General features: G+C 31.9%; 1 protein-coding gene across 1 annotated transcript; it reads left to right on the plus strand.

Moving 5' to 3' along the window:
• Window positions 1-6,889: 6,889 nt before the first annotated feature.
• On the plus strand, window positions 6,890-8,596 carry LOC114170177 (cytochrome P450 703A2-like). The gene is made up of 2 exons (XM_028055659.1): window positions 6,890-7,819; window positions 7,958-8,596. The coding sequence occupies exons 1-2, from the start codon at window positions 6,890-6,892 to the stop codon at window positions 8,594-8,596; spliced, it is 1,569 nt and encodes a 522-aa protein (XP_027911460.1).
• Window positions 8,597-12,435: the final 3,839 nt, after the last annotated feature.

A 12,435-nucleotide genomic window follows, 5' to 3' on the forward strand; every position in this document is an offset into this window, starting at 1 on the left:
AACCATTTAGAAGTCATTATCCTAACATTGAATTCACGACTACAATTGTGCTTGTTTATTATTTTCCTCAATTGCCAAGTACTTTGGGCAGCCTTATAAGCATAGTAGGCATACCACTTGCACTTACCCTTCGCACCTAAACATTTAACGCAAATTCTTCTTTTATCATTTCTAAATATTTTCAGCTTCCTCCTACTATACACCCATAAATTCTTATTGCATCAGTGAAGTGTTCCTTTTCGGTGAAGTAAGTCCCAACCTCCCAGTTGTAGTCCTCCATATTTTTGGGATGAGAAAATATACTAAAACCCCCATATTTGTCTCTATCTTCGTCACTTGTATCACCGTCTAATGTTTCAGACTCCCATTCGGTGTTAGAGAATCCTCTTTGATCCACATGTTTAAGGTCGGGCTTTTGGGAAGATGAACCTCTCACTTCACCAACCTTACCTTCTTTAATTCTAACTTTAAAAAGATCATCTTCCACTGCATCATCTCCTCCAATAGTTACATCAAAAAGACCATCTTCCACTACATCAGCAGAAGATAATTCCTCCTCAGATTCCTTCCAACTATGTACATCAAAATCATCATCGCTATCACTACTGCCCTTAGATAATTCCTCCTCAAACACCTCTGCACCACCCTCCAACCCAACCTCTTCAGCAAATTTATTCTCACCTTCTACCCCATACTTTGTACCTGTTCCAATTCCATCAACCTCTCCAACCTCTGCACCACCATCAACCTCTAGACCAACTCCTATTGCACCATCCTCTACAACCTCTGCACCACTTCCAATCCCATCCTCCACATCAACCGCCATAGTAGTTCCAATTCTACCATCCTCTCCAACCTTTGCACCACCTTCTATCCCAACCTCCACATCAACCATTGGAGCAGCTCCAATCCCAACCTCGACATCTACCTCTGGAGCAGCTCCAATTCCACCATCTTCTCCTACCTTTGCACCATCTTCCATACTAACTTCTGGATCAGCTGCAACCTCATTAACACTATATTCCAACAAATGAACTATTTGAGGTTCAGACACCATGTGTACAACATAAAGATGCACTTGGTCATTGAGTAGGGCAATATTCACCATATAACATGCACCTTTGTCATCACTTAGCAACTCTAACCTTTCTTCCAACACGGAACCTCCACCCACTGAAAACCACATCTCCTTCACGTCCACATATCCCATTTCCTTCAGAATTGACAATATTTCAAAGTAGCTCCACCTATCTGAGTCACATGTAAAGGTATGTCTCACCCACGTATTTTAGTGACCCATCATTTATAAAATTTCCTCCATGGTGGAAGACAACTTCAAAATGCTGGTCCATCTGTTAACTATAAAAATGCCCAAACAATAATACCAAATTTACAATCAATACCACCTACACACAAACAAACACTTTAAAATGGGGGACCACAACTATAACACTGTCACTTTCACACAAATGGTGGACCACCAAATTGATTGAACAACTACAGACCCAACCGCATTACTAAAAAGGCACATTGAAACAACAAATGCATATAAAAACAAAACCCTAAACCATAACATCACACCAATTCCAAAGAAAACGCATACCAATCAAAAAACCCTAAAACCATGAGCTGAAGAGAATGAAGAACAGGGGTTGCATACAAGAGGGGTCGTAAAAATACACACATTTGATCGCCTGAACCTCGATTCCACCTTCTCCGAACGATTCACCCTTCGAATTGCAGAAAACCCCAATCGCCTGAACCTCGACAACTTCTCACTTCTCACTCCGCTTTTCTCCTTTACTCGAGTAAAGGCCACTTTCCAAATTAAAAGTCTTTTAATTCATTTACAAATTTTCCATTTTTTTAATTCCAAATACCACGTTAGAAGTTATTGTCATACCACATGTAAAATATTTGTGTCAACGGATTCTTTTAATTCGTCAATGTTAATCACTTTAATGGCGTCAATAAAAATGGACCTCATTAATGCATTTAAACTTATTTGGATACCGAATTGACATTTTTTTTCGCGGGGTACCAATTTGACAACCTTGACCCAAAGTGAGTACCTTAATTAAACCTAAAAACTAATAGGTCATTGGCATGGTTGGAATATGATTCCCAACAAAGTCTGACCCAACAAGATTCAGTGACCCGTTATGCAAAACAAAAATCATAAAAAAAACTCTAGAATCTGGAACCAATCGTAGCTTAAACAATGGTCTTGAAGTAAGTAATGAGATTACACTAATAGCAGATATTCAATCAATCTCAGAGGTAGGTTCAATCAAAATAACTGTAGGGTGATGAACTGAGTCAAAACAAATGGCGTTATCTCCGCACCAACTTTTGAATATACAATACAATTCAATCAAAACTCCACCATTAACCAAGAAAGCGGCAGAGCATAACAGGAGCGGGGAGGCCATGCCCCCCAAATTTTTTTTATTTTTTTAAATTATATATATATATATATATATATATATATATATATATATATATATATAAAATTTTTAAAATCATAGTATAATTTAAAAATGGATGTAAATTAAAATGTGTTTTTATTTTTTTATAAAATAAAATTGTTAATAAATAATAAAGCATAAAATTAAATATAATAAAAAATAAAAATAGTTAGGTATAATTATTTATTTTTTCTGTTCTCATCTAATAATATCAAATTGTGATTCAAACATTGGGACTAAACTGAGACTAAAAAATCTGAATGACCAACTTGATATTTTTGAAAACAGTAATAGTAAGCAAAAGAATAATTAAACTAAACATTTATTAAGATATTTTTTATTTTCATCTGCCATTGTCTTCTTAATTTTTTCACAAAATTGTACTCATCTCCCACTCTCATGTTTATTTTTATTTTTTTGTTTTTGAAGAAAAAATGAAGTTAGCACATATTCATTATTTTTGCTCTCATTTCTCATATGTTTTCTTTATTTCTTGAAAAAAAATGTAATTCTCTTTTGTCTCACTTGATGATGAAGTATTAGTTTAATAGTTTTTAAGATTATTTTTTATAACTGATTTTTAATTGTGACTTAATTATAATTTTTTTTCTAATAATTATTTCTCTTAATCTTTTATTAAATTATGATAAATTATTTTTTAATATATTTAAAAAAAAGTATATTGGCGAAGAATAAAATAATAAATTCATTTTGTAAAAGCGATCGAAGGGAAGCTATACGTGAAGATGAAAACAAGATAAATTATATTTCTTCACCTTCACATCTTTTAAAACATTATATTAATTAACAAATCTAACTATCCAATTGTTGATAGAAGATTCATTCTTTAAAACGTTATACTAATGGTCTAATCAAATGATCAAAGAATTATATTACTTTGATCCTTCCAAAACTTTCGACCAAGATCCGCCATGTAGCAAAGCATTGTCTATGCATTTTCATTTAACAGTAAGTGATGAGTACAAAGAATCTTCTTGTGTGATATTACCACGTGTTATTTTAAAATGGTTTATGATTGTTTCCCAAAAAATTTGTTATAGTATGGGATAACATGGTTCCAACTAATCACCACGTGAGAGTTAGTCATACTTTTCAATTAGGATAAAGAATTAAAAATGTGAAAGTGGAGATTGGATGAAACGACTAGGAAAATTCTTCAAAACTAAAACATGTCTTTATCATTTTTATTTGTTGATGTTTTCCTAGTTCTAAGGATTCATTCGCAGGTGTTTTGTTATTCGTGTTTGTATTTCTTGCATATTTCCATAACTTTGTTATTATAGATAAGTTATTATTTAAGTTTTATAAATTGTAACTTTTCTAGTTATTAAATAAAACAATTTTTCATTTTTCTCTTTTAATGTATATTTTTGTACTGTTTTTAAGAAAAATGTACTTTTCTTTTCAACTGAAAAAGTCTAACATTTGTTATCATAATTATTTTTTATGGCATTTTTAGAATGGATTTTGAACAAGTTTTTCCAAATAGCTATGGGGTTTAATTATTAGAAATTGTTACACAAATAGATTTTTCTCGGACAAAAACAATATATTTTTATAAGGATAAGTAGTAACGACTTTTCTTTATGAAAATATTGATAATGCAACCACACACAATTACACACACACTTAAGCAAGCATGCACACAACACACGCACCCACACACCCACTACACACCCACGCATGCACTTGCACGCACCCACACAGACATCCACCCACGCATGTACACACACACACTTGCATGCATCCACATTATCAATTTACAAATATTAATGACTTGTGTTATAATACAAATATTTAAAAAATGTAGACACGAGTGAGACAACACCTATATTTTCGTTAATGTGCTATAGTATATTTAATCAAACATAATTTGATGGAAGTATAATTATTCTAAATATTATTGAAATCATAGAATATTTGTTGTAAATTAATTAAAGTAAGTACAAAATAAAATAAATAGATTTAATTATCATTTTTTAAGAGATACATGTGTTATATGTAAATCACAATATTAATTCTTTATTTGTAGTTTTTTAAAACTCAAGAAATCATGGACCATGTGTTCTAAAACGAATTAAAGATACTCCTTAAAAGGTCAATTATGATTTTTATTTATTACATCTATTTAAACCTAATTGCTACATATTATTTTTGTTATTTGCATATATATTAACAAAATATTTACTTCTTATAAATGCCAAGAAACTGAAACACATCCTAAACATCAATCTTTATTTGATCTTCCAATTGAAGAAAACTTTGATGATGTAAATCTATCATACTTTCGGTTAATATTTTCTTTTACGCATATGCACCCACACGCACTCACTCACCGCATGTACGTACACACCCATACAAACATCCACCCACACTCAGACCCACACTCATATCAATTTTGAAATATTGATAACTTATGTTATAATACAAACATTTAAAGAAAATGTGGACACATAGATATGACAGATGACACCTATGTTTCCGCTAGTGTGCTATAATATATTTAATTGAACATAATATAATGAAAGTATAATTATGATGGATATTATTAAAATCAAAGAATATCTATGACAAATTAATTAAAGTAAATAGAAAGAAAATAAATGAATTTAATTATATTTTTTAAGAGAGAAGAAAGTACAATAATATTTAAAGCTATGAGATAGTATAATAATTTGTGTGTTTATGCATGTTTTCAATAAACAACACATATTTGGGAAAAAATAAATAAATCACATTGATGTGTTGAAATATAACAAAAATTAATAATATGAATATTACATTCAGGTGAGATTAAGAAGATGCACATGAATTTCATATTCAATTGATAGATGTCAAGAGAATGAAAAAAGTAAAATAAAGTCAAAATAGAGACGCTATTCATTGCAGAATGAAGTGTTAACAAACATGATAAAAGAATAAAAAATATAATGAAGATAAACATACACCTTATAATAGAGAAACTAATATGTCTCTTTTGTGATTAGGTAAAAATAATATAACTTTTAAATAAAATGATTTAAATTGTTACACTATTATAAAACTTATTAAACATTAATCTTGAATGTTATGAACAAAAATAATGGGGTTTACTTTCTCTTTTCTCTTTGATTGAATGAATAAGAATTTAGGATTTATTGAATACTTAGTTTGTTAATTTAGCCTTTTATATATATATATATATATATATATATATATATATATATATATATTATTTTGTAATAATTGTACCTATATTATATTTAAAATGAGGAGATACAAATGTGTTTGATCTAATATAATAAATTCATTTAATAGATTATTATAGGTGATTTTAGTTTCAGTATTTTTTATTTTTTCTTGCGTGTTGCATTATAACTCCACAAAACAATATAAGTTATATTAATTACTTTAATTTTTATAAGTGAAATATACTAAATTTTTAAAAGTAAAAGATACTGATGTTAATTTAAAATATATTTTAGTTTACCATTCTCTTCGGTTGGTTATTAATTGTAATTGAATTTTATTAAAAAAATTCAAAAAAATGGTTAAAAGTCAGTTAACAACAATTATATCATAAGAAGTAAAATAGGAATGTGAAATATCTAATTTTCAATTAATATCTTATTATATAATAACTTATTATCACATTCTTTTATATTTCTAAGATATTATAATAATAATAATAATAATAATAATAATTTATTATCTAATATTTTCAAAATATTATGATATAATAATTGATTATATAATATTTTCATAATATAATACTTTATTATCTTCAAGTAATTACTCTCTTTAATATTTCTATTTACTTGTGATCTAAGAAGTCATGCATACATACTATCATAGGAAGTATAATAATTATTTGTGACCTAGGAAGCCCATACATACATGCTATTACAAGAAGTACACATGCTATCACAAGAAATATGATAATCTCATAACTACTAAGTAGTTAATCTAACAAAATATCTCTTGATTTCACAACCAAATGGAGATCATGCATATGTAATCATTATAAAAAGTTGAAGCAGGAGAAATGCAAAATTTGTGTCTTTAACAAGAAAGAAACTTACAACACAAACATCATGCGCATCATGTCCTACCCAACATACATCACTCTTTTACCTTAAAAAAACAGACTTCTCAACAAGAAATCAATAAGATAAAACAACAACCAAGAACACAAGATCACATAAAGATTGTGAACTATTAAACTACCTTAGCATTAAAAGGTAACTACTTTCATCATCTTAAATATTATATAAAAAGCTTCAAACCATAACTGAAAACAGGACAACCATTCAATTCAACGTTTGCAAAATGCATCTCAAGATCATTGAAACCAAAGGCTGTGCTTGAAACAAATTTCTTTGCTTTGATAAAGCATTTGTTTTAGATAAAGCACTTAGAAAATGGTTTTCGCAACGTTTATTTCAGCCCTACTGCTAGCTGCATTAGCCTCCAAAATCGTTAGACATTGGCTTATGAGAAAGTCTCTTTCTTCTCACATGACCAACAGGCTTCCTCCAGGCCCACCAAGGTGGCCCATTGTTGGTAACCTCCTCCAATTGGGCCAACTTCCACACAGAGACTTAGCATCTTTGTGTGAGAAATATGGACCCTTGGTGTACCTAAAATTGGGCAACATTGATGCCATCACCACCAATGATCCTAAGATTATACATGAAATTCTTGTTTCCCAAGATGATGATTTTGCCTCTCGACCACAAACTCTTGCAGCTGTTCATTTAGCATATGGGTGTGGTGATGTTGCATTGGCCCCTTTTGGCCCACATTGGAAGCACATGAGAAGAATTTGCATGGAACATTTGTTAACAACAAAGAGGCTTGAGTCCTTCTCAAAACACCGTTCGGAGGAAGCCCAACACCTTGTCAAGGATGTTTTAGGCCGGGCCCAAGGTGGGAGACCCATTAACTTGAGGGAGGTTTTGGGTGCTTTCTCAATGAACAATGTGACTAGAATGTTGTTGGGCAAACAATATTTTGGGTCCAAATCTTCAGGCCCACAAGAGGCTATGGAGTTCATGCACATAACCCATGAGTTGTTTTGGTTATTGGATGTGATATATTTGGGTGACTACTTGCCAATGTGGAGGTGGTTTGATCCTTATGGGTGTGAAAAGAAAATGAGGGAAGTGGAAAAAAGAGTGGATGATTTCCATTCCAAGATTATTGAAGAGCATAGAAAGGCAAGGGAATATAAGAAGGTGAGAAGAGAAGAAAGTGATGGAGATATGGATTTTGTTGATGTTTTACTATCTTTACCGGGTGAAGATGGAAAAGAGCACATGGATGATGTAGAAATCAAAGCCTTGATTCAGGTATGATCATTTTTTATTCAATGAATTTTTCTCCTTTTATGCTTATAAATTGAATAAATTATATAATCTTTCTAGCTATATTTCGAATTACAAATTGAATAAATTAAATAAATCATAATGATTGGGAAAATTGTTTAGGACATGATAGCTGCAGCAACAGACACTTCAGCGGTAACAAACGAATGGGCCATGGCAGAGGTAATCAAACACCCACACATTCTCCAAAAGGTCCAACAAGAACTGGACTCAGTGGTTGGCCCAAATAGAATGGTCTTAGAATCGGATTTGCCACACCTCAATTACCTACGCTGCATCGTACGTGAAACCTTTCGCATGCACCCGGCGGGGCCGTTCCTGATTCCGCACGAGTCTCTCCGCGCCACCACCATCAACGGCTACCACATCCCGGCCAAGACACGTGTGTTCATCAACACCCATGGACTGGGCCGCAACACGGAGATTTGGGACAACGTGGGGGAGTTCAGGCCCGAGAGACACTGGCCCAGTAACGGAGGTAGGGTTGAGATTAGTCATGGCGTTGACTTCAAGATTTTGCCTTTCAGTGCTGGAAAACGCAAGTGCCCTGGTGCACCGCTTGGGGTGAATTTGGTTTTGATGGCTTTGGCCACACTCTTTCACTGCTTTGAGTGGACCCCACCGGAGGGTTTGAACCCTCAAGACATTGATACTACAGAAGTTTATGGAATGACTATGCCCAAGGCTAATCCTTTGTTTGTTGTTGCTGTTCCAAGGTTGTCAAAGGATTTGTATGGATGATGTAAGAAATTATTTTATTAGGTTAAAGTTGGAATGAATAATTTTAATGAAAAGAAGATTGTTTTTTTTTTATTTTTTTATTTAGACTTGTAATTGTTGTAACTTTGTTTTTTATATTTTTATATTATCTTGAGAGCAAGAAAACTGACTTCAATGACGACGGACGAGATGCACACACATGCTTCAACCTTTAACCAACACACCAGCCTCCCACGGTGAAGAGGAAGGAAGTGAGGGAAAGTTAGGATTAAATAATATATAGGTATAATTACTTATTTGGTACCCCAATTTTTTTTTAGTTAAGTTCAATTTGGTTCTCGTGTATATTTGGTTTGTTCAATTTAATACTTTAATTATCTAAAAAGATTTTCAAGTTGGTTCTCTATGTTAGGTTGGAGTTAACACCATGTCAAGCCATAAAATTATTTATTTTTTAAAAAAGAAAAATTAATTTTTTAAACAAAATTTAATTGTTTTTTTTTTTAAATTTTAAAATTGTCACATGTCAGTTTCCTATCGTTCTATGTGGCAGCTTACAATCATGACATGTGACAGTGGTAATAATTGTTTTTAATTTAGTCCTCTATTTTAAATTTTTGTTTTAATTTAGTATCTCAATTTTTTAAACTGATCCAATTTCGTCCTCTCTAATTTGAGACCAAATTAGTAAATAAACTTAATTACAACCTTAATTACAACTTATATATACATGTTAGAATAACTTTTTCTAATATATACATAAAATCATTTCACCTAAATACTTAAATTATTTTATTTTTTACCTTTGAAATTTTGTACACATGAAATGGAGAACCCTAAATTCGAGCCCCAATTTGGGAACCCTAAATTCGAGCTCATCCAAAACAAATGGCATCGAGCTTCTCCTGTCGGAGGTGGAGCTTCACATGTTTGTTGTTCTGGTACATTTTAATTATTTTAATCTGAAATGCTTAGATTCGAATACTGCACAAATATTTTTTGATTTTTTACTTACATTTTTCTACACAAAGAAATGGAGAAAATGTTTGGTGCAGAATCAAAACCATGGGCCCAATTTACCATTAACAAAAGGTTTCTCAAGTAAGCACATTCTATATTATTATTTCCTTTTTTTATTTTTTTTATATCTATTCATTTATCTTACTTGACCTTGGACGATGCTCTTGAAAAGCTACGGAAGGATTTTACTCCAACATATGTCACAGGGGAACATATAACTATATGGTATAATCTGGTTGTCCTAAAGTCTTCTTTCTCTTTTTGCTCACTATAATGTTATGTTGTTATATATGTTTGTATAGCTATCTGCAGTGTTTTATTGTATTTATGTTTTGTTTTTAAATTTACCTATTTAAAAGATTGTTAACATACCTATACTTGCAATGTTTAAAGATTGGATATCACATACTTGTAATGTTTAAAGAACTGCTGCTTATGTGAATCAAAAACCGTTTTGTTGGTGTTCTCTGCTTTGACCAGAGCTGGAGGCAAATCTTTTAGCGACATGGTTGTTGGTTATGACAATGTGAATGTTGACGCTGCAATGTTGATGTTGGAAACACTCTTGTAAGCTATCTCTTTTCTTCCTTTTTTTTTATATTACTATTACGTTATATATTTAATATGTATTTTAGTTTTGGTGAAGAGTGGAGTTGGCATTTATGGATTGAGGATTTTTTTGCTTTTATTGGAATATAAAGGGTGATTCAAGAATCACTAACATATAAAGAGACCAGCATACATGTATACTTGGGTAGCTTTAATTGTCTTTATACAATCTTCATGACTAGTCTCTAACTACATATACCTTTTGAACAAGTATGGCTTACTTTTTTTGTTTCATATTATAGAAGATATTACTGATTCACCTACATTTATAGGTACAATATTCTTATTGCTCTGATATTTTGTCAGTTTCTTTTGTTATTCTCCGTTGTGCTTTCAGTTTACTAAGCTTTGTATTGCTTGTGTTTAACATACTATTCAGGCATTGTTTATATGCTATCTCTTGTCAGTTTAAAAATGAGTTTGCGTTTTAGAAGTTAATATTACCTATAGGTGATGAAAGTGTTCTTTGGCTCTATTGTAAAACATATGTAAAACAAGCTTACACTTCAATCAATAACCCTAAAATCTTCATCTAAGTGAAATAATTCCAAATACAACCTCTTTGGCTCTGTAAATCACCATGCAACTTTCACTTTTCAGTAAGAATGAAACAGTTTGTTACTTTGTTTTTCCATCATAATTTTTCTTGCCTTTCCTCCTTAATCCTTTATCATACTTATATCACATTTTTATCTTACTTAATTTAAGTCTCTTTATTTTATCTTATTTTATTTTATTTTATTTTTATTTATTATTTTTTATTTTTTTCATTTTCCTTTTATTTTATTTCCTTTTTATCTTTTTTTATTTTTTTTATTTTATTTTTATTTTATTTTTTTATCGCTTTCTTATTTTTACTTCTATAGTTCATTTTTTCTCTACTTTATTTTATCTTCTTTTATTTTTATTTTATTTTTAACTATTTTATTTTATTTTTTAAAATTTTTATTGATTTCAAAAGTTAAATTCAAAAAACGCGGAGGCAGTGAATTTATTGTGGTGGTCAGCTTTACTTATAGCTTTCTTTATTTGAGGAGTAATCAGGCGGCTAAGGTTTACTCTATTGCTATTCATATGCAAAAATGGAAAAATTGCACCAGCGAAAAGTGATGGAGGGGAGATAAGGTGGTTGACTCCATTTGTTGGAGTGATTGAAAGGGGAAAATGACCAATAACATAAGAAAACCAGAGGCAGGAAGCAACCGTCGTTCCCATGGTCTGACCCCATATCCTGACGTTGGAGGCATAGAGAGCTTTAGTGATTTAATCCTAACCAAGATCTTTAACATAGAGGGGAGAGATTTGGATAACAAGAAATACATATCTATGTGGAGCAGAACAGAAGAAAGGGAAGAGGACACATCTCTGGGAGAACAAAGAAATATTGGGAGAGAGCAAAGAAGGAAGAGCAAAGACAGAAGGAGGAGGATAGCCCATTAATAACATAAGCACAAAAGGCTACAAGAGGTAAACACCGTTAAATTCTTAAATGTTTGGATGAATAAAAAATTTGTTTGGTCTTGGAATGAATGTGATATAATATTGTGTTGTGCCTGCATGCTTTACTTCTTATTGATTCATGATACTGTGTGAGTTATTATTACTTGAGTGCTTGAAAAACATAATCCTACGGTCACCCTCAGTAATATATGCTCATCAAATTTCTCAAAGATTCCATTGCTCACACCAACACTTTCGGCATCCAACCTCCAACACTAACCATGTTGAGCCAATATAGCTTTGTATTCCCCATTCTTCATCTTCAATGAAACAGTCCACACATTGACCTATATCTTACACCTGGAAAAATATACAAAAACAGGACCCAGGCACAACAAGTATCATCTACCCAATCATGCACCATTCAACCACCTCACCCCCAATCTCACTCCTGACATCAACATCATGCTCTCACCTCCATCCTCGACAACCTTCACCATCTGCCCTCCATTCATCTCCCTCCATTCACACATAAACACCCACGCACCCAAAACAGTGGTCGTTTTCAGAATTTTCAGAACCCATTTTCATCAGTAATTTATCTTCATCTTCCCTCAACTCACCACACATCCTTGCACCAGTAAAAACACAACAGAACAAAGAGACCATCCATACTGCACTCTGACCTCACTATTTCTCACTTTCAAACTCATTTGAACACTATCATCATCTCCATCCAACACGCACGAAATCACCAACCCTAATTTCATTATCACCCTCACCCGCAAGTT

Source organism: Vigna unguiculata, chromosome 11 (assembly GCF_004118075.2).
Source record: "Vigna unguiculata cultivar IT97K-499-35 chromosome 11, ASM411807v1, whole genome shotgun sequence".
Taxonomy (NCBI): domain Eukaryota; kingdom Viridiplantae; phylum Streptophyta; class Magnoliopsida; order Fabales; family Fabaceae; genus Vigna; species Vigna unguiculata.

Coding starts and splice junctions, on each gene's coding strand:
- LOC114170177 (XM_028055659.1), top strand. CDS start 6,890: ATGGTTTTCGCAACGTTTATTTCAGCCCTACTGCTAGCTGCATTAGCC. Junction 7,820..7,957: donor AAATCAAAGCCTTGATTCAG/GTATGATCATTT, acceptor AAAATTGTTTAG/GACATGATAGCTGCAGCAAC.